This window comes from Rhea pennata, chromosome 18 (genome assembly GCF_028389875.1).
Source record: "Rhea pennata isolate bPtePen1 chromosome 18, bPtePen1.pri, whole genome shotgun sequence".
NCBI classification, from domain to species: Eukaryota; Metazoa; Chordata; class Aves; order Rheiformes; family Rheidae; genus Rhea; species Rhea pennata.
Window position 1 is genome coordinate 3,775,148 of NC_084680.1, and position 20,568 is coordinate 3,795,715.

A 20,568-nucleotide genomic window follows, 5' to 3' on the forward strand; every position below is an offset into this window, starting at 1 on the left:
GCTAATGTACACCTAGCCCAGTCTGAATTCAATCCAATTAGTGTGTCTCGAGCTAAGAGGAATCCAATTACTGTACGCGGCGATTCCCTGTCATTGAAACCGGCTTGTTGGCAACGGCCCTTCTTCGTCCGCCGCCGCCGCGGGTGTCTTTCCTGAGCTGGGATCGGCGTCACGCGCAGGGTGGATTTATTTCCCAGAAAGGCAGGAACGTGGGGATGGCTCTTTGCTTTCTTCTCTCCCCGCTTTTTGCCCAGCTTGTAACCCGCAGCGGCGGGTCGGAGACTCAGTGCATCTGCTAAGAGATTTAGCAAGATGGTCTTGTTTAGCCTGGACCTGGGGCTGGAGTTTGGACGTGGAAGCTGCTGGTCCCAAACCATTACTTGGCCCAAGGTAAGAGCAGCTGAGGTTTTACGTTAAGTCAGGCTGAACCAGTTGAGTTCAGGTTGCCTGTGTCTGATGTTATCTTGGTCTAAAGCTGATGAGTCAGCCGTACAAACCAAAGTCTGAAATTGTTTGCGTCAGCCAGTCTGGAAATTGGGAACTCCAGGGAACTTGGAAGCCAAGACTGTGGTGGTTGGAGATATTCCCCAGCCTCGTGTCCAGTGGTCAAAGAGCATCAGCCCCTGCGGGCTCTCAGCTTGGGAGTTTCTCTTCTTGATTTGCTTGCTGACTTCCATGGAACACCTAAGAACTTAATGTTTTTTAGATCTGTCGCAGTCGTTTGGCATTGGCCAGCTCAGAGACAGAAAGCTCAGTAACCTCAGTTTTGAAGCTGGTCTTGCTCTAAGCGGGGCTTTTGCCTAGAGACCGCCAAGTGTCCCTTCCTCTGATTTTTTTTTCTCTGAATCTAAATGAGGTTAAAATGTCAATACCGTGTTATCAGCACCTTTTCCTGGGTGCGTAACTGTCAGAAATCTCTCCAGGTTCACGGTAACGTGGTGTCTCCTAACCTCCAGGTCATGTCGCAGCAGCAAGTGCCCCAGCTGCTGGCACTGTGATGCCGGGTGCGTCTCACTGCTGTTGGAGCCGTGCACTTTGGCAGCGCTATGGGGAAACTGCAGAGCAAAACCAACCTCCACACCTCCAAATACAGGTAAAAGCCCCACATGAACAAGTCTTAATAAACCAACTATCAGATTGAATAGAGAACAGCAAATGAATAGAGAATATAGCAATAGAGAATGTAGCAAGCATCTGTTTTAAGTTGTTGTTAATGACTGTATGAGTCCGATTTGCATTTTTGACCCCTGCTTCTGAGGTCTGCTCCGTTCTTTGGAGGACTGAAGTCCATGTGTAGCTCCCAGGAGCAGCCGAGCATGTAAGCGTGAGCGGTGATCATGCTCTGTGATTGCTTTTTTAGAGCTGCACTCTAAAAACGCTAGGGGTGGCTGTTTGGCCAAAAGATCCAAACTGCTTCTCTGCCTGTGCTAAGACTGCTGTAACTTTCATCAGCAACTGGAGCAGGATACCGTAGGTCTTAGTTTAGTGTTTTCTATGAGAATGGCTCCTTTGCCAGAACAAGTATCCCTCTGTCCGGTGCTCCACTCTGGACTGTCTGATAAGCTGGTGTGAGCCACTGAGAGTGGGACAGTGAGCACTTGAATCCTGGCAGTTCAGGCTGAATATTGGTAATTTTGTTGTGGCACAACTGTATGGGCATTAGCCAGGAGGAAAAGGGGGGTCCAGCTGGCAGGAGGAGACAGTTAGCCTACAATAAATACAAGGGGTTTACTGGTAAGTCCAGAAGGACATTTGCTCTGGCATTTAAGCTTCCTCCACCTTGGCGAGGTGGAGGGTGTCTCGCAATCCTACAGCATCCATAATCAGCTATTTTGAGCAAAAATGGTGATCTCTGCCTGGGGATCATCTGAGAGCACAGAGCGGCAGCAGGAATCAGGAGAGCTTTGGCAAAGCTAGTTTCAAAGAGCAAAGTTGCAGTACCAGCCAGGACAGTAGCCAGGCTTGAATGCCATTGATGTAAGCAACCCTGGGAGACTAGAAAGATTGAAATGCAACTTTTTTTCTGTTCTTTGCACTGGCATGGAGTGAGTAAACATATAAATATTTAGCAGCTCAGGAGGTGGAATCTGCTTCCTCCATTTTGCCTTATTACAGAGAATAAGGCAGAAATCTGCTTTCCAAAATCAGATGTTACTGTTCTCTAGTTCACTAACACTGTAGTCTTCTAAACATCGGTCTAAGTGGGGAAAGTCCACCTGACTGAGCCATAAAATGCAGTGTAGCTTGTGCCACTGTCTCTCTCCCTGTCGCAGGGCTGATGGCTCTGAGGAGAAGACAGGACCTGTTAGAGCTGTTCAGCAGTACAGCCCTGTGCATGCCGATGCAGTCACTTCCATAGCTGCTCTCAAACCAGATCTCTGCGTGTCTGGAGGAAAGGTTAAGGTAAGGTACGTGTCCATCACAGAGGGCAAAATGCAGTCAAAGACAGGAAAATATTTCTGGATTGTTTTGCCAGGGAGGCTAGGAAAATGAGGTGATGTGTCTCACATGTGACCTTTAAACATTTCCATGAATGATAAAAATTTCAGCAGTGATTTTCCTGGATATAAAAAGAGAGGATGAGCTCAGAGTGTGAGGGCACACATTGAATCGCACTGTCTTGGGTGTGAAAGCCCTCTGTCTCCCAGAGTTCTGATCCCAATCAGAAATTCAAAACTAGACTAGCGGATTTGTATACAGTAAGCTCACCTTGGGGAATTAGTGTGTGACCCATCAGGCTCCAGAGACCTGGAATGGATCTCGAGTGAGAATCCCATTTTACCTGTAGCTTGAGGCAGGGAGCAAACAGTGGGTGCGTGAAGACTGAATGAGGAGCCATCAGTAGTCAAGCAAGGAGACCCCTATGTGCAAGAGAGAACATCTGGGTTTGTTTTTCTTATGTTGTGAGATAAGAGCTAGCAGTACAGATCAGGGAAAAGAGGGCAGTCTGCAGAAATGGGAGTGCGGAAGCAGTATGGTGCAGGTGACAGCAGTTACAATGGAAAGATGCCTTAGGTAGTCACGATTGCCTTGGCGTAAAGACATGTTCAGGATCAGGCTTGGTTTTGTTGCTTTCAAAGATAAATCATGTTTTTAAGTCTCTTAAGTGTTAAGTACAGCATCTTTTGATGATTTTGAATTAACAGCAACTCAGTATCTCTCCCAGGCAGGCCCAAGTCTCCTGGGTAATTTGGTAACCTTCTCCAGAGGTCTGATCACGTCGAATGCTTTCATCACCCTGAGAATCAATGAACTGATCCTTATGCTGTTTACAATAGATAGGCTCTATAGAGAGGCTCCATTTGCTGTAGGATCCCAAAACGAAAAGAATCTGTTCCCTCTTCAGGCTTGGACTTTGCATGGGGGCTCAGTATAACATAAATCAAGACTGTGTGTAGATTAAGACTCAGCACTTATTGCAGAAGCTGAATGCTCTTTTCGGCATTAATGTGGTGTTACTGTATTAGGAATGGAGCTCCAAAGAATAAATCCAGCCTTACAGAAATGGTGGATGGTATTTTTTTTGCTTTAGAAAATCTACTTACTAAGGGAAAAAAAAGCCTTTTAGATTTTGAATAATTCAGGATATATTTCCTGCTAATACAATGGAGCATGTTGCTACAAGTGCTCTTTGTCAACAGCTCCAAACTGTCTCTTAGGAAAGGTGTGAAAACCTTCTTTGGCCCATTCTCCTGCTGCTGATTCCTTTCACTGGCTCTCTCCGCAGAGCGTGGTTGTGTGTAACTGGAGATCCGGAGCTGTACTGAGGCGGTTCATCGGACACGAACGTGAGATCACCAAGGTGAGCGCCAACTACGTGAGTACAGTTGGGGGCTTCCATACTGTTACCTGGCAGAAACTTGGAAAACAGGAGCAGTAGAGCAATGGTTTGTCATCCACCTAGGGCGTGACCTTGTTAGTCAGAAAGAAAGCCTTCGAGCTTGTCTACGTATCAGAACTTGTTAGGTTTTTCCAGGGCTCCAACTGATCCTTTGTCCAGAAAAGAAGCACCCAGTGGTTGTGTCCAGATGAAGTGGCTACAGGAGGCTTGGACACGTGCTTGTCTTTCCACTTGAGAGGCTGCATGGCAGAAAGTCAGGATATATTGTTCAGTCAAGTTTTTGGTTCAGGGATGATGCTCACCTTTCTTCATGTCCCTATCTAGTAGACTTGAATGCGAAATAACAGCCGTGCACAGGGAGAGTGGGGCATTAATCTTCCACGTGACCCACTGATTACAAAGCCTAATATGCTTCCCGGAGAGCAAACAGGCTAGGGTGGGTGCCACTACGCGTGGCATGGCCGATGCACCTCCCAGCTGGGGGCAGAAACAACGAGAGAAAATAAGAGGAGGGGATAAAAGGAGACTAGGAGTGTCTGGACCAGGGCTTGGAGATTAGGAACGCCCTACCCTACCTAGGTAAACAGGAGGGGAGTGAATGTGAGGCTACAAACCGTTCAGCCTGCAGATATCAGCGTCCCTCAATAGCTGTGTGATTATGGAAAAATGTAGGAGAAAACAAGAAAAGAGCAAGACAAAAGTTTTAAAGAAACATTTATTACCCAAGAAAACACTGAGAGGAGGGGAGCTTTTGGGTGTGACACTGACTGGGGTGAGAGGAGTGAAGCTCTCACCTTCTAATGCTCCAGGAGTGAGACTTTACTGCCAGCCTGCTTACTTGCAAAGGCAATACATATAGAAATAACTGTCTCAACCATCAGTTTCTTCCCTTAATATAAAAACCTTCAGAGGGGCCAAACAGTGAAAGGTGCTACTTAAAAATGAAGCTGTTCTGCTGCAGTGAGTGGCTGCCAAGAGCCCACCTGCACACAGCCTGGACAGCAAGCAGTCCAGGGAGCATCCTTGACATGCTTGACATGCTTGACAGTCTGGGATCCGGGAACTCAATGTGTTTCTGCACTTGCTCTGGGGAAAGTAGGTTAATCCCTCTCTCACCTGCAGCTCTGGTCACGGGGGAAGTGATCAGAAACTGTCCCACCTCACTGTAGGCCTCGGTGGGTTGGTATCAGTGCCATGACCTATGCTGTTCCCTGGGACTCACACTTGTACAGGAGGCAGCAGGAGGAGAGATGGCATTTAACAGTCACAGGTGTCTCCAGACAGCATGCAACTGAGTTAAGTGGTCTCTAAGCAACTTTGGCATTAATCCTTTCCTTTCAGGAGCATCTGTTGTCACTGCTCTAGCAGTCAGGAAAAGAGACTGCCCTTGAGGAGAGGAAAGGTCTGTTCTTCCATCAGCTGCAGGGTTTATCTTTGTGATGAGCTTATTGCTCAGCGTGTCATTGCTGTGATATCTGTGTGGCTTCACAGCACCTTTTGGGGCTATGAATTCATTCTTGGTGCTTCACCGCTACTTTCTTCAAATAGCTTGTAACTTAAGTTTGGCATGAAGTCCTCTTCATCTACCTCCTAGAACTGTCCTGCACTTGTGTCTGCTCCTGGTGCATCTGTTTCGGAGCAAAAGCCTCACACTGGAGTTTTAGTTGTGCCATGCAAGATGGGCTAAGTGGCCTGAGTGTCCTGCAAGCTTTATCAGTGGCCTCTCTCTGGACCATTTTTAGCGGACCCTGGTAGTGGGGGAGTGGGAGTCTGAGGCAGCAATGTGTTGGAAGAAGCATCCATGAGACTCTCCCCCACCTGTGAGACTGGGAGCTAGCATTTGTCTACCTGAGCCCAGTGCAAAAGAGTTCATTCCCTTTAGAGAAACATCGCTGGTCTTGGCCGTTTTGTTCACCAAGTCCTCAGTCCCTCTCAGCTTCATCATCGCTGCCCCCTCCCCCCTCCAAGTCCCAGGCTGAACCACAAGCTGCCTTTTCTTGCCTGCTTGAGACCCACAACTGAAAACGAAAAATGCATTTTGAAGGTCAGGCTCGCCTCTGGTCGCATTTATGCACATCTGGAGCTTCGGCATGGCAGCAGGAACGTTGTGTCTTCCCTGTGTGATGCTGGCTCGAGCAGGAAGTCTGAGGTACACCTCCCATCTTGTCCTGCAGGTCACCTGTGCTCTTGACTCAAACAGAGTCTTCAGTGCATCCCGTGACAAGACTGTGATGATGTGGGAGCTTTTGGGGACTTCAGGACCCAGGCAGCGCTTCCCGGGACATGACCTGGTCATTACTGGACTAGCCGTGAGCCCAGGTGAGGAATAACTGACTCCTATTTCCCAAACAGTGGTTTCTTTACAGTTTTTCTTTACAGTTTCTGGACATTAACTTGTGGTTGTAGATGCCTCCCACCTGTGCACGGGTTCACGCGACAACACCATTTGCAAGTGGGATGTAGAGACCGGGGAGCGCCTGTGCAGAGCTGGTATCTCCAGGAATCTGGTAGGAGCCACTGGTTCCCTTTGCCCTGTAAGGGCAACTCTCTGCCTCCTTAGTCATTTTGCACATAAAACTGCACAAAGAGGATTTGCCCTGAGCTTGGTGCTACACTGAGCCCAAGATGTGCTGCACAGGTGCCTAAGCGCCTGTGGAGATTTGAACCTGAGGCTGCTTACCCTCTTTTCTGGGGAAAAAACACACTCCACTAGCACCAGGATACCGAGACACGTACAGCGATTTATTAATGCCTAGTGCTGAGCAGAGCCATTAGGAAGCATGTTTTGTGGTAGGGTCCGTATCCTCTTTTGCATCAGCCCAGTGGCAGAGTTGTGGGTGTCTTCAGGTGCCCATGTTTCCACGGTGCTGGGTCCTGTTCCGCGTTGGTGCCTCCCTGCCTGCTGATAACCCCGGTAACCACATGGGACTGGACCTGTCAGCCCCGGTAAGGGAGCAGCGTTGATGGGAAACAGAAGAAGAATTCACCCAACGTTTCCTGCTCAATACGCAGTGCAAGGAGAGCAAGGCCGGGGGAGCTCTGTGGTTCTGCGTTACAGGCAGCCATCAGCCCGGGCTGCCTGCTCATCCCTTCCCCTCCGCAGGTAACACATCTGTGCTGGGTTTCTAGGGAGCCTTATATCGTCCAGGCGTCAGAGGATAAAATGATCAGGTAAATCTTACAGGTGGCCACAGAAGAGGGATTCTAGTTTGGAGAATATGCCAACAGATCATGGAAGAAGAGAGTGGTCGGTCCAGGAAATGGGGCTGTTGCCTGTTGCCGCAGTAATGTGTCAGAGCCCCTCTCCCCCGCTCTTGTGCTTTCAGGATCTGGGATAGCCGGGAGCTGCAGGTGGCACACACGTTCCCAGGCAAGCGGCACATTCAGACGTGCTGCGATGTGAGCCAGGACGGGCGCTACTGTGTCAGTGGCAGCGGCGGCTTCGCTGGGGAGGGCTGCGAAGCAACCGTGAGTTTGCTGGGCAGCAGTTCCTGCATTTTGTGTTCTGCTTTTCCTGTTCTTTTTTTTTTTCCTGCTTTTTCTGGTCTGATCTCCATGGCATGCAGAAGATCAGTGATCGTGGTGCTTGTTTGGCTTCACACTGGTATCACCGGCTGGGCCTGAGGCAGCTGGTCGAGCTCCTCAGATTCTTCCTGTCTCTTCCCTTCAAGAGTCTTCTGTAATAGCAGATGTTCATCCTTATTAAAGCACAGGGACAACAGTGTCAGGGACTATGAGGTTCTTGCAGAAGGGACCTCTCACTCAAGGTGCTCTTAAAAAACAAATTTACTCTTTATGAAATAGTTCTATGTTGTCAAGTGACAGTGATGGAGCCAAGAAGTCACCTGGACTCTAAATGCTGCCTGTTGCCTTGCAGCTTTGGGACTTGCGGCAGACGAGGAGGCAAGTGTGTGAGTACAGGGGGCATCTCCAAACCACAGCCTCATGTGTCTTCCTTCCCTGGGGCCTGACTCCGGCCCCCATCGTTGCCACATCTTCATACGACTGCAAAGTGAAGCTCTGGGACCAAGACAGCGGAGGTAGGGAGGGAGCTGCCTGCTGAGTGGGTGTCACCTGGGGCTGCTGCAGCTGCTTCCTTGGTCTCCCTCTCCCCACGGTGGTGGGCTCAACTGAGCTGGTAACCTCTCGGTTTTGCTCAAATCCAACCACAGGGCTGTTGTGGAGGAGATAAGGCCCAGAGCAGCTGGTGTTGCTCTCCAAAAAAAGGTATTCGGGTATGTAGCGCTGGAGGTGATGAGCATCCGTCCTAAATTAAAGGGAAACAAGGAAGGGACGTGACCAGAAGAGCTTACATGGCCCTGGGAATCTGATTTCTGTTTCCCTCTTGGATGGTTATCAAAACTGCATGTTAAATGTAGCACAGCCCTTAAGAATTTTCCTGAATTCCTTAAGAATTTGGCGGGGGGAGCAGGGGGGAGCTCATGGGGAACAGCTCCGCGTGAGCCCTGCTGCTCTGCCCGGCGGGGCTCTGTGCAGCCGTCCGTCTGCCCCAGGGAGGGCGAGGGGCTGCAGCTCGCCTCCCTGCCGCCACTCGCGGGGCCGGGAGCCGCACGCAGGCCCAGCTGGAGGGGAGCCTGGCGTTCCCCTGCCGCCTGCGGGCGTTTACCACCAGCAGCGGCCCTCGAGAGCGAGGTTTAAAGCGTTCGCTCGCCTGTTTTTTTTTTTTTTTCTGCGGATAGTGGGCATTTCTTGGCTCAAAAGCAGCGCTGTGCGGCGACAGCCGGCCAAGCTGCCAGCCCTGAGTGCCGTCCCCGTTCCCTCCGCAGCCTGCCTGGCCACCCTGTGCCTCGAGGGAGCAGGCCCGCTGGCCGCGCTGACCGCCTGCGACGCCTCCACCCTGCTCTGCGGCAGTTTTAACAGGGGAATTCGCGTGCTCCGGCTGAGCAACCGCACGGACCTGGAGCTGGAGGAGGTGGCAGCGTTTTGACCGTGGTGACCCTTCTGGCAGAGACTGGCTCACTCAGAGCAGCTCTGTCGAGCCCGTTCCATTGCCTGCCGGCATCTGCAGAGCAGCAGTGCAGCCGGGGCACTGGGATTTAGTTGTTTCATTTTGTAGCTCCTGGAAAGCAACTAGAACTGTTTAGAAGGAAAGCTAAATTGTAGGTGCCTTCAGGTCCAATTCTCACTCTCCAAAGAGCCATGTGTGTTTTATTTACAAAACGTCCAAGCAGGCAAGCTGCACGGGAGGTCAGTTAGGGAAGGAGAGGTGTGTGTGCGGCCCCAGACAGTGGTTCTTGGGTGACCCCTTGACAGAGCACTGCTTAATGGGAGGAGAAAAGAGCCTTGGACCATGTGCTGGAGCAGCCACTTGTACTCCAGGTGCAATGTGAGTACATGCACCCATAGCAGGTGGGAGAAAATTCAGCCAGAATTTCATCTTCTGAGCCAGGGAGAAGCACGCTGCTGTCCTGCACAGGGGCCGGGGTTGGGGCCTGCTGGGTGACTGCTCGGCCAGGGTTGTCCTGTGAACGCAACCCATGGGGGCACCTCTCAAAGCCTTTTGGCCTGCCTGGTGGGAGGTCCCTCACCTGGAGAGACCTCAGAGCCCTGCGCACTGCTGTACAATTCAGGAACAGCCACAGTGGCTACCAGGCACGTTAGTGCCCAACCTCTTGCACGAGAGCCAAGTCAGGGAGCTTTTCCTGCTCTGTACAGCTAGGAAGGCTACATCCAGCCTCACAGCAGGGCGCCAGTCACGCTGCGAGAGAACACGCAGTAGCTGTTACCGTCTGCCAGGTTACGCATTTTCAGGTTTCTGCCCTTCTCCCAGTGGCTTTGCTTTGCAGCCCACAAAATCTCTTTTCTCTTGAAGACTTTTTAAGATAGCAGATAGAGAAATCAAACGGTGTGTGTATTGTGAAGTACCTGTAATGTCTCTGTCCCTTAGTCAAACCCAGGAGCTAGGGTGCTTATTCAGACCACATTCTGATGTTCTAGAACATCCCATTTGCAAAACTTTAAATTGAAATTTAAACCACAAAAAAGGAAGCTCCTCACAGTGCAAACTAGAACAAGGAAATCCTACAGTGAAATAGCCTGCTCTGTACTGAGGTGAGATAGCAATACCTTCCACAGTAGATACCTGCATGAACTACTTTATTCTTGAGATAGCCCAGGGAGCTAGGGTATGAGATAGTTTGAGATGCTGCATGGAAAATTAAAAAAAATCCCCAGCCTTTAAAAATCTACTGTGAGTAAATACAAAGAGGATACAGAATTCCACATTCAGAGACTAACTTTACAGACGTAGGAGAAGCAGGGTACCATTTTCCTATAACTAACAGCCAGTATCAAGTTTGAAGCCAGCAACTTCTACCAAAGGCTCCTGGGAAACAGAAGGTAAGAAGGATGTTACTAGGGGGTGTACAACACGCTATACTTGAAGAGTTATGTGGCTAGAGAAGCATGAGAAACTCATCCAGGCCTTGCTTCCAACCAAGCCCTGGCAAACACAGACGCTTCAAAACCTTCTCAACTAGAACACCAAGACCAGCCAGTGACTACAGCCACCATACAGCATGTTACAATAGCAGATTCCTTTTTCTTTAATATAAAAAAGCAAGAATGTAAGAATGTCTGCGTTCAAAGACATTAACATCTCCGTTCCAGTTCATCAGAAACTCTGAGCTACTCCGCTGTCCACAGCTTGAAGGTTCTGTCATACGAACACGTCGCTATCAGTTGGCCATCAAGGGAGATATCTAGTCCCATTACCTTCCCCTCATGACCAGCCAGTGTTTTCAAAGGAGACCAGCCAGGGTGAGTCCAGATCTTTGCTGTGTTATCATAGGCGCCTGTGAGCAGGAAGTTACCGTGATTGGCTGCAATTGAGGATGAGAAAAAGGGAGAAGTAAGATTTGCGAATAAAAAAGTGAAAAATCTACTATTAAACAAGAACAGACCCTCCTGCCCTGAAGATGTGTTTGAGTTGTACCCATAAGTATCAACACTACAGACTGTCGTATGTACTGTCCATACCCTGTCATCTCAGCTCGGGAAAGGCAGGGATAAGGAACACGTGACATGAGATGCTTACGTTCAAACTTCACCCCAGTCACCAGGTTCTGATGGGCAGGAATGGTGTAGATGCACTTCCTCTGACGGAGGTCCCACACTTTGCAAGTATTGTCACCACTGCCAGTTGCGATGTGGTATCTGCCAAAGAGTCAAGGAATGACACTCATGAAAGATGGTGTTTGTACTCAGTTTCCACATAAACCATACAAGCTCCTTTCTTACCCATTTGGAGAGAAGTTAACCCCATAGATCTCCTTCAGGTGGCCTTCTAGAAACATGATGCAGCGTCCTGTGCGCAAGTCCCACACCCGGCCAAAAGCATCCAGTCCACTGTGAAGAAAGAACCTATGCATTACCCACCACAGACTTCAGCAACTGTCAGAATACACTCAGCCTCGCCACCAGAATCACTAGGGCACTCGGAGTCAGTCCACATTAAATCCTTGATAATGTTCCATGTACGATCTTTAGACAAAACGAACTCACCCAGTCCCAGCAAGAGACCCATCTGTGTGAAAGGCAATGTCATAGACCCCTTTGCTGTGTCCCTCCTGATGGAGGATCTCTTCCTGAGCTTCCAAGTCCCACAAGCGCCATGAGTGATCATAGCTGTAAAAACAAAACATTTATCCAACTGAATGCATTATTCCAGATCCTCAATCTAACCTTACAATCCTGCTTGAACTGTGCACACATGAACAGCTCTTAGCATATTTGTGTGGATTGGTCCAAAACTTGGTCCGCTGCATAGGAAGACACAGCCTGGAATGAGCCTGTCCGCTCTGAAAAGTTAGAAATCCTCAGCACTGTGTCCCTCTAAGACAAGGGAGCTTCCCTAGTTCCACATAAACACGGCATCCTGCAACCTCGAAGAGATCATGCAACAGGTGGCCCTGTCTGCTGGCAAGCTAAGAGATGCACTGTATGACAAGCACACGTGGCCTCTTCAGATGCTTTTCCCTTCCAAGCTGCTAGTGCTGTGCCCAGCTGACCTCAAGAAAGCCACACAAACTGCCAGCTACAGACACAGGATGAGTAATAGAACAGTAGAGACAGCTTCTGTGAATTTTTTAAAGCCCTTAGAACTGAAACTGAAGGAAGAGAGAACAGAAAAGAACAATGTAATTTATAAGGATCATCATCCTTTGCTGCCAATGAGAGTTGCCCACGAGGAACTCATGGAAATGCACTTAGCAGTAGCATCCATTTCTGCTTCTGGAGCCAGTGTTTCAGATCATCTATGCGTTGCTCGGGTTCGGTGAGCACAGTGGCTCCACTGGGTCTCTCCCATCAGTGTTAACATCTGCCCCATACCACTGTCCCACTCACCACATGTCCTGTCCCATGCTCACTCACTAGTCAGGGAAAAGCCAGAGGGCTGCTCCTCTGGCTTTTTCAACTCCTCTAGCAGTTGGAAATCTTCAAGGAGAATAACAGGTCATTTCATCAATTCTGTGGACATTTTATTTCCAACTGGAGACCAACAGGATCTCACAAGAGGAGCAGAGAAAGGAAGTCCTACAGGAATCCCAATGACTTGCTTTTATTTACATTGCAATGCCCCAGACTAGGTTAAGCTGTTGTCAAGAACGGCTGAGTGCTGCCAGTGTTGGACTCCTTTGCAGACACGCAGCAATACCTATCAGTTCACCAGCTAGACAGCTAATGGTAATGTCTTAAAGCAAATAACCAAATCTCCATACCAGGTAGTGCCCAGGAACCTTCCAGACGGGTGCCACATCACACGTGCCACTCTCATGCTATGACCTTCAATATCTGCCACTGGCTCATCACTGAAAAACAAAAACCAAGTCATTGGACACTGGCCAGGGTGGCTGCTACTAACCAGGCCTTTGCAATCACTACAATCACAGTAAAACAGCTGATACTTAAATATATTCAAGACAGGAAAACCAAAATTTTTGACCACTGAGGGTATCTAATGCTGTCTTCCGTTCATATAGCTAAAGCTCTAAGTGAAACTCCTTTATGCACACTCACATCCTCAGTTATAAAGCTCTCCTGGGATAATTATGTCAGGAAAATTATCAAGGCCCTTGTTACTTTCAGGCAGTTTGTAATGTGAATGTCAACAGCCCAGTGACATCATTCTCAACCAACTGGCAGCTCTGAGCAAGATCTACCTTGTGTGCAGTGCCTTGCAGAAAGTCGCCCTGACCTGAATCAGGAATCCCAGGCACCACTTTATTTAATAACGGTAACAGCAGAAACAAAACACTGACTGCAGAGCAGGGAGCTTTTCTGTGTTTACACAGAACACATAGCAAACCCCTGTACAGCAAACCCCTCAAGGCTATACCCATGGCAGGCAGGCTAGGGTGAACATTTATTCTACCATAATTGGATGCACCAACTCAGCAGCCTTTAGTAGACAATATGAACAGCATCTAGAGTTTCTTTCTAACTGGCCAATTAAGGAGACGTGGTCACATGAGACTGATAAGCATCTGTCTCTTGCCACAGGTGTATTTCTCTCAGGCCAAAAAGCTTAGAAACAGTGCCTCTGGGCTAAGGCTTATAAACCGAGGATCTCGGAGCTTCCTGAGGTACGTTGCAGGACTCGGCTTTTCAAACATGCACGTGCTAGAGCTTGGTATCTGTGCCACTGTCTTTTTCTCAGGCTGAAAGTAAATGGCTGGAGGTAAAATCTTCCAGAACCAGCTAACACTACACAATGACACAGAGCCACTCATTTTTATTACAGGATGAACCTTTTGTGCATCATTATCTCTTTAGTTCATCCCTCTGTAAACACCGGTGTTTTCCAATAACCCAAGCCATGACAAAAGTTCATTCCTTGATTCCAAAGATGGAGAATCTTTGTCCTGCCAGATGAAAGGCTTGAATGAAACAACCTCTGAATCTTCCATCCATCACCTAAAGCAGTGTGCCAACGTTCAGCAGTAATTCTGACTTGATTCTTTCCAGACAATTTCTCTGTTTTGATTCCCCTAATCACGATGATCTCTCTTCCTGCTGAAGACGGTGGCATGTACTGAGGCTAGGAACTGCTCTGATGTAACTACAAGAAGAGTTACATTTGCAGGAGGATGGCAAGTGTCTTATGTCTAAAAAACCAAAACAAACCCCAAAACAACAACGCTGCAGCAGTCGTGTCCAGTATCATTCTAACCTTTCAAGGCTCCAAAGTTTGACAGAACCATCAGCTGCACACGAGGCCAGGTTAACATCTTTCTTGTCTAAGGAGACAGTGGCTTTGGGATGGAAGACTATTGCTCCCACGTTGGTGTTATGTCCTCAAGAGAAAGGAAAGAGTAAAAATTTTACCATTTGCCATGAGATCTTGGCCAGTTCTTCAGAAAAGCAGTGCTTCTTTTGCTACTGACTAGTCAAAGACCAAAGAAAACTTTCATAGCATCCTCCCATATTGGATGAAGTTGTATTGTGACTGCCAGACACATTTGTACTGCAAACTAAACTGCAATTCCAGTAGCACCTGCTTACAGTATCAAATGTCAAGGCTTGTATTCTCAAAACAAAATGAGATGAAAAATTACATGCATGAGTCAAGAGATTTTCCCTCATATTTGTATTTAGTCAAAGTTGCAATCACTATGCAGGGAACTTTACTGTTGTTCTCAAGTGACCTGACCCAGATATTTGATGTTGATATTTGACTCAAAGCAACTAAACCTGGGATTTGAAACAAAACAAATCAAAAAGCATCATTCAGAAACAGAGAGTAACAAGCTTAGGTCTTTTCTCATCTCAAAGAGAAAGGCAGGACTTCCTCTGGATTATACACACATCCACATCCCATGAGTCTGAGAGATGCTCGTGTTAGAATAGTCTTTTGAGTCACAAAGCAATGCAGAATTCAGCCCGGAGAGAAACAAAAGAACTAAGCAAACAGTTTCAAGTGAAAGTCTCTCTACCTCGTAAGGTATGAACAAGGTTGCAGTCAGGCACAGACCAGAGCTTGCACAGCCCACTCCTGTTGAACACAAGAAATACAGTGAGCCAGTGCAGACAGGCACAGGAACCTCAAAGAACAGATCAAACACAGAGCTGCAGAACTACGCTGGGAGTTTCTGCAGTGGCCGTAATACCAGTACACTTTGAGCTACCAACCACAAGGACAGACAGACTCAGATCTGAATCCCTGCAAAACTTTAAAACAAGGTGAAGGCAGAGTTTAGAGTAGGAACAAAAAGCACTTCTGAACTCTCAGGTTTCAGAGATCTCTAGTGCAAATGCTTTTTAAAAGAACACTTACCAACAGGCAGTAGCTAGGAATTTGGAATTGGGGCTGAAATGGCAGTAGGATAGTGGACGATCATCTCCAATCTGACTGCAGAAGTTATTCAAGGACTGAAAACAAATCCAAAGACAAGGGCAAATAAGTAAAGTACTACCAAGCTAGAGAAAGCCTTGCCCAAAGAGTGAGATGAAGTAGGTCAATTTACGAAAAAGGAGACAGAGGCCTTTGAAAAGTCACTTACACAAAGGGCGGAGCTGCCCTGCAGCCACTCCAGCTCCATGCAAGAGGGCTACAGAGCCACTGATGTAAGCCAGTACTGCTCACTGGCACAGCTTAGCTCTCGACATGCCACCTCCTATACTTGCCACAAATAACCTTGCAGGCCTATTTTGCAACAGGTTTGACAGAGAACCGCTGCAGTTTGGGCCTCTCTGCATCTCATTCAATGAACATGATCAGAAAGACTAGGACAGACAGCATGGTCTCTCAGGGGAGAATCCAATCTCTAGCAGCTAACACCTCTGGATGTAAGTAGGACTAGAGAGGCAGTGCACAAGCCACTCTGTTCCATTAAGCCAAGAATCGACTTCACATGCTGGAAAGGGGCATCTCAGAGTCATTCTAAAACATGATTTCCATTACTGTGTTCGTTATTATTTCCTTTGGTTTCAGGCAATAGTGCCCACAGCACAGTACGAGAAAACTGAGCAGTCCCCTCCTAGTCAGCTAAACTGTGACAAACTCAGGGAGCAACTTCTGTAGCTTCACAGGCAAGCGACAAGGCAGCGCAGTGATGTCTTTCCACGCAGAGGGACAATTAAAGCAGGTCTCTCTGAATCACTAAACAAGACTAGAACATGCTATATGCATGTCACAGGGAGAGAGAAAAAGCAGAACTTTGCAACAGATGACAGGCACAAACAGAAAACTACATACATCTGGACAGCTGCTCCAGGCAGCTGACCTCTTTCTGATCTCTTTTGACGAAAACAAAGCTGAGCAGATGCCAAACCTACCCTCAGGGATTTGTGTAGCTCCTGTCTCTGCGATGTTCTGGTTGCCTCTGGAATCTCTTTGAGCAGCCGGGCTTCTTCTAGCCGCTTCACTGCCCTGTGCAAAGCAAAATTAAGAGCAACAAGTCCCTACATTTCCCCTGGCCTTCTGCTGGAAGCAGGCCTTTCCTCCGCCTTTCCTAAAACTGGGCTAAAGCCAGTGCAGTTCCTAAGAACACAAGCTCTAATCTTGCTGGGTTTGTCTACCAGCACGGGTTCCTCATTCTCTTGATCTCAAGTTTCCTGCATTACCTACAGAGGGATTAATAGTTAGATTTGACAAAGGGCTGCATCTCTCTATTTTTCATTTGTTTTCATTTTCCTTACCTGGGGAGCGAGTAGTTAGCTAGCCACAGCCTAGCTGTCTTCAGACTGCGTGGTCCTTCATGATACCAGGTTTGCTGATACTTAAAAAAAAGAATAAAACTAAAGCAAACGATAACATGATAGAGTTCTTCCATTCAGTTATCTTAGATGGCCTCCTCTTAGTATGTAACTGCCACTACAGCACCTTCTCTTAAATCTTGTGGTCTTAAAATGTCTGTTCTAAGGGGCTAAACTGGGAATCTTGTATCACTACAAGTCCTAGAGAAAGAGATTAAGACAGACAAGTCAATTCTCTGTCCTACAGATCAGATCCTGGCATACAGCTATGACCCACAAGTGTATTCCACTTGAACACTACCTTATTTTTTTATTTGACCATGTACTGCTGAAGATTTTACTGGATGACATGTGGAGAAGGGGGAATAAAAAGGAAACCTGGAGCTGCAAAAATTTTGGATGGTTCCTTACAGCAACCTTCCAAAATCATAAGGAAAAGACAGACTCAGAAAAGAGAGGCAGAATGAAAGAATAATCAAAACCAGAACTAGATGTAGTAGCAGGAATATAGTTTTTTCCTCCTGAGTACAAAGATAATCAGCAATAAAGGATTTACCAAATAACAGTCCCAGTGCCCAGTCTCCTGGTTTATATGCCATATACAACATGGAATTTGGCTTGCAGTACAACCTAGACTTAATTCTCCCGATTTAAGTACATGGCAACCCTCACTGTCAGTCTAACTGAAACCGAAAGCACTGGATGTTTCAGAGACCATCTAAATAAGGTATCTAAAAACTTTAAATATTCCCTGCCACATTAAATGCTAGCAGCACCAAAAAGAAAAAAGAAGGAAGACTACCTCTTCTTTGGATTTTTTAGACTTGTCGTCATCTTTCCTACTCTTTTTCAAGGCATCTGTGCCAACCACTGAAAGGATATTTCGTAATCTGAAAAGAAACATATTAAATCATATTCAGTCAGTGGGTCGTCAGATAGTGTGATCACCGCCTCCCTTCTTCCACCCCCCGTAATTCTTTCTACGTTATAAAGAAGCATTACTGATTAGGAGCATTCCTTACACCCAAACCACAAGGAATATTTCAGGAATTTGACCAAGAGGATAGTGTCAACTGTTAGCAATACACAAGACTGGGCACAGCACCTCTCCCTCCTCTCTGCAGGGCCTTCTCCAAAGAGCGTGATGGGCTCCCCAAGGGCTCGTAAGCAGGCTTTCACTTCAGAGTCATCAGTGGAAACATTGATTTGCCGGGCTCTCTTCCTGCGCTCAAACTCAGCTAAGACTTCTGCCTGACGCTCGCTCATATGGTCTTCAAGATCAAAGACCTCACCTAAACCAAAAACAAAGCCATTAAATTGAAAACAATGGCTGGACAAAGATGTCACATTCTCGATTTTAAATTATGCTCCAACCCAAACAGAGAGACTTATGGATATGTCAAAATCAAGAGTGAGAACCAAAAGGGCGACAGGGTTAAGCATTCTCACCGCTGCTTATGTTAATGTTGCCAGCCTCAATTGCAGCTTTCACCCCATCTTTTCCCAGCAGGCCTGACTCTCCTTTTGCAAGACGCTCTCTCTCCTTCTCTTCCAAACTGCCATAAAAGATGTGGGCTCTTTTGGGTGGAGGTGCATCGCTCTCCTCTGAGGCCTTGCTCTTTGTGGCCTAGAAATAGAAGAATTTTAAGACTTCCTCAGTGTATGTTGAATGTCATCTCTTTAACCAAAAAACAGCTAGGCTGCATGCAAAAGCACTGCTCTGCCAGAGAAAGTTAGCAAGAAGGTCACAAAAAGACCCTGAAACTATAGATGAGATGCCAATTTTGAACAGTAAGGTTTTGCCTCAAGTGCAAAAAAATCAAAAGTTAAGTGATACGTTCAAGAGACTTGCTTAAATTAGATTTACATCCTTTTCTGTTCCTTTAGTATCCACTTAGGCATGGTTTTTAAGTCTCTCTCGCTTCCCATCTCCCTCTTTTTTTCTTTTAATATGAAGTTCTTCCCAATCTTGCAGAAGAACTTCTAGAAAAGGCATGGCAATGTTGAACGCCCCCTCTCAACGCCCTCGCTGAAAAGCAGGAGATGCAACGTTAACAACAAAAAAGTCCTTTATTTCCAGAAGAGCAGCCTAAAAGCAGGCTTTTCGAGAAAATCTAAAGGATTTTGGAAAAAAATCCGCGAAAAAAATACCAGCAGTCTGGTCACGATCGCTTCCAAGAGCTCGGGTGTCCCTGACTGCGCCGGGCCCCGCCGGGCCCCGCTCGCTGCTTCCCCGACACCGGGGCCCCTCCCGCTCCCCCCTCAACCGCGCGGGAGCCGGGCGGAGGGCGGCAGGGCCCGGCCGCGGCGCCCGGCCCGGCCGGACACGCACCTCGGCGGGGGCGGGAGCCCGCGCGGGGGGCCGCGCGCCGCCGCGCGCCGCCGGCGCCCGCGAGGAGGCCATGGCGGCCGGCACCGGGACACCCGCCGCAGAACGCTTCGGGCTCCCCCACAATCACTTCCGGGGCGCCGCGCGGTGCCCGCCGGGAATATCGGGCCCGAAGACGCGCCGGAGAGACCGGCGAGCGCGGGGCATGCCGGGAGCTGTACCCCCACCAGTCCGCGAGCGGCGAGGCGCGCGGGGCGTGCCGGGAGGCGGGCCGCGGTGGGCGGGGAGGGCGCGGGGCGTGCCGGGAGGCGCGGCCGCGGTGGGCGGGGAGGGCGCGGGGCGTGCCGGGAGGCGTGGCAAAGAGCGGGGCGGCGCGGGCTCTCGTTCCTTGCCGGTGGTGGAGGCGGCGCGGGGCGGCGGTGGCGGGCGATGCTGCGGCGGAAGCCGACGCGGCTGGAGCTGAAGCTGGACGATATCGAGGAGTTCGAGAGCATCCGGAAGGACCTGGAGGTGTGAGCGGCGCTGGGCGCGGCCTGCGGCGGGGCCGGGGCCGGCGGCGGCGGCGGCGGCGGCGGCGGCGGGGCCCTGCCGGGAGCGGCCTGTGACGCGGCGCCGTTTGCCCCGCAGAGCCGCAAGAAGCAGCGGGAGGACGCGGAGGTGGCGGCGGCCGGCGAGGAGGCGGCCATGGCGCTGGGCGCCGAGCACAAGAGCCGGGAGCAGATCATCAACGACCGCATCGGCTACAAGCCGCAGCCCAAGGCCGGCGGCCGCGCCGCCCACTTCGGCACCTTCGAGTTCTAGGGCCGGCGGAGCCCCGGGGGGCTTTTTATTATTATTATTATTTAAGTTTTCCTCGTTAGCGGGCCCGTGAATGCCCCTCTAGCTGTTCTGTTTTAAATAAATATTTTTTTTTTTAAAAAAAGTGCGAGCTGCTTTTGCTGGTGGAGGAGGGCGTGGGGGCAGGGCTGGAGGCACCGAGAACAGCGGTGGGTGGGAACCGGGCACCGCTCCGCGGGGCGGGTGAAGCGCCGCCTCTGCCAACAGAGGCTTAGGGCATCTTTCAACGTAGTAATCTTAGAAATTGAGCCACCAGGATGTGTTCGTTGAAACTTTCAGCTCCACAAGATAGCGACACGTGTGCACACACGTAGACCAAGAAAAAGGGTACTGGGGAGTATCTAATTAATGTTTTACAGGCCTGGGTGAATAAAGGCACCAGGTGTCATGGATCTCGGTCCAACTGGCAGACCTTCTCGCAGACACTGCTCGGTCTTTTGCTGAGGAGGCCAGGAAAGAAGCCCACCATGGCTGTTAAAACGGACAAGTCCCGAGCATGTTTCACAGGTGGCTGCAGAGCTGCTTTACAGGCAGCAGCACAGCTGGGGTGTGGATTGTTTCCTTTGAATGAACAGGCCACAAAGCTCAGTGCAGCAGAACACGCTGGGCACATGGAAGTGGAACAGTATCCCACAGTTTTGCATTAAGCTTTTTTTTTTCTTCCTTTAAACTTATTCCCTTCCATTCAGACCTGGTGAGTGCATCATGCTGGCTGCATTGCTATGTTAGATATGCCAAGAGATGTTTGTTGCTTGGACCAAAGGTTACCAACTATCTCCCTGTAGACAGTATTATGTGAAAAACAGGAAGGTGGATTCATTTCTTATAATGACTTATTAGCAAG

At 48.9% G+C, this 20,568-nt stretch overlaps 3 protein-coding genes across 4 annotated transcripts; 2 read left to right on the plus strand and 1 right to left on the minus strand.

The window, feature by feature from the left end:
- The first annotated feature begins 309 nt into the window (after positions 1-309).
- On the plus strand, positions 310-8,789 carry WDR31 (WD repeat domain 31). The gene is made up of 10 exons (XM_062591031.1): positions 310-390; positions 957-1,093; positions 2,274-2,403; positions 3,728-3,802; positions 6,016-6,160; positions 6,248-6,348; positions 6,945-7,012; positions 7,168-7,309; positions 7,719-7,881; positions 8,629-8,789. The coding sequence occupies exons 2-10, from the start codon at positions 1,047-1,049 to the stop codon at positions 8,787-8,789; spliced, it is 1,032 nt and encodes a 343-aa protein (XP_062447015.1). The 5' UTR covers positions 310-390; positions 957-1,046.
- A 1,594-nt stretch (positions 8,790-10,383) lies between these two features.
- Positions 10,384-18,977, minus strand: PRPF4 (pre-mRNA splicing tri-snRNP complex factor PRPF4). 2 transcript variants are annotated; one of them, XM_062590751.1, is made up of 14 exons: positions 18,891-18,977; positions 18,008-18,185; positions 17,664-17,850; positions 17,361-17,448; positions 16,502-16,575; positions 16,139-16,232; positions 15,138-15,232; positions 14,797-14,855; positions 14,034-14,157; positions 12,583-12,672; positions 11,366-11,488; positions 11,102-11,209; positions 10,899-11,017; positions 10,384-10,683 (listed from the first exon to the last, which is right to left on the minus strand). In XM_062590751.1, the coding sequence occupies exons 1-14, from the start codon at positions 18,960-18,962 to the stop codon at positions 10,490-10,492; spliced, it is 1,605 nt and encodes a 534-aa protein (XP_062446735.1). In that variant the 5' UTR covers positions 18,963-18,977; the 3' UTR covers positions 10,384-10,489. The 2 variants fall into 2 exon arrangements, with proteins under 2 accessions (XP_062446735.1, XP_062446734.1); XM_062590750.1 differs by having other exon boundaries at positions 16,502-16,581.
- A 267-nt stretch (positions 18,978-19,244) lies between these two features.
- Positions 19,245-19,803, plus strand: CDC26 (cell division cycle 26). The gene is made up of 2 exons (XM_062591094.1): positions 19,245-19,397; positions 19,515-19,803. Exons 1-2 carry the CDS (start codon positions 19,317-19,319, stop codon positions 19,686-19,688), a joined length of 255 nt encoding a protein of 84 aa, XP_062447078.1. The 5' UTR covers positions 19,245-19,316; the 3' UTR covers positions 19,689-19,803.
- The last annotated feature ends 765 nt before the right edge of the window (positions 19,804-20,568 follow it).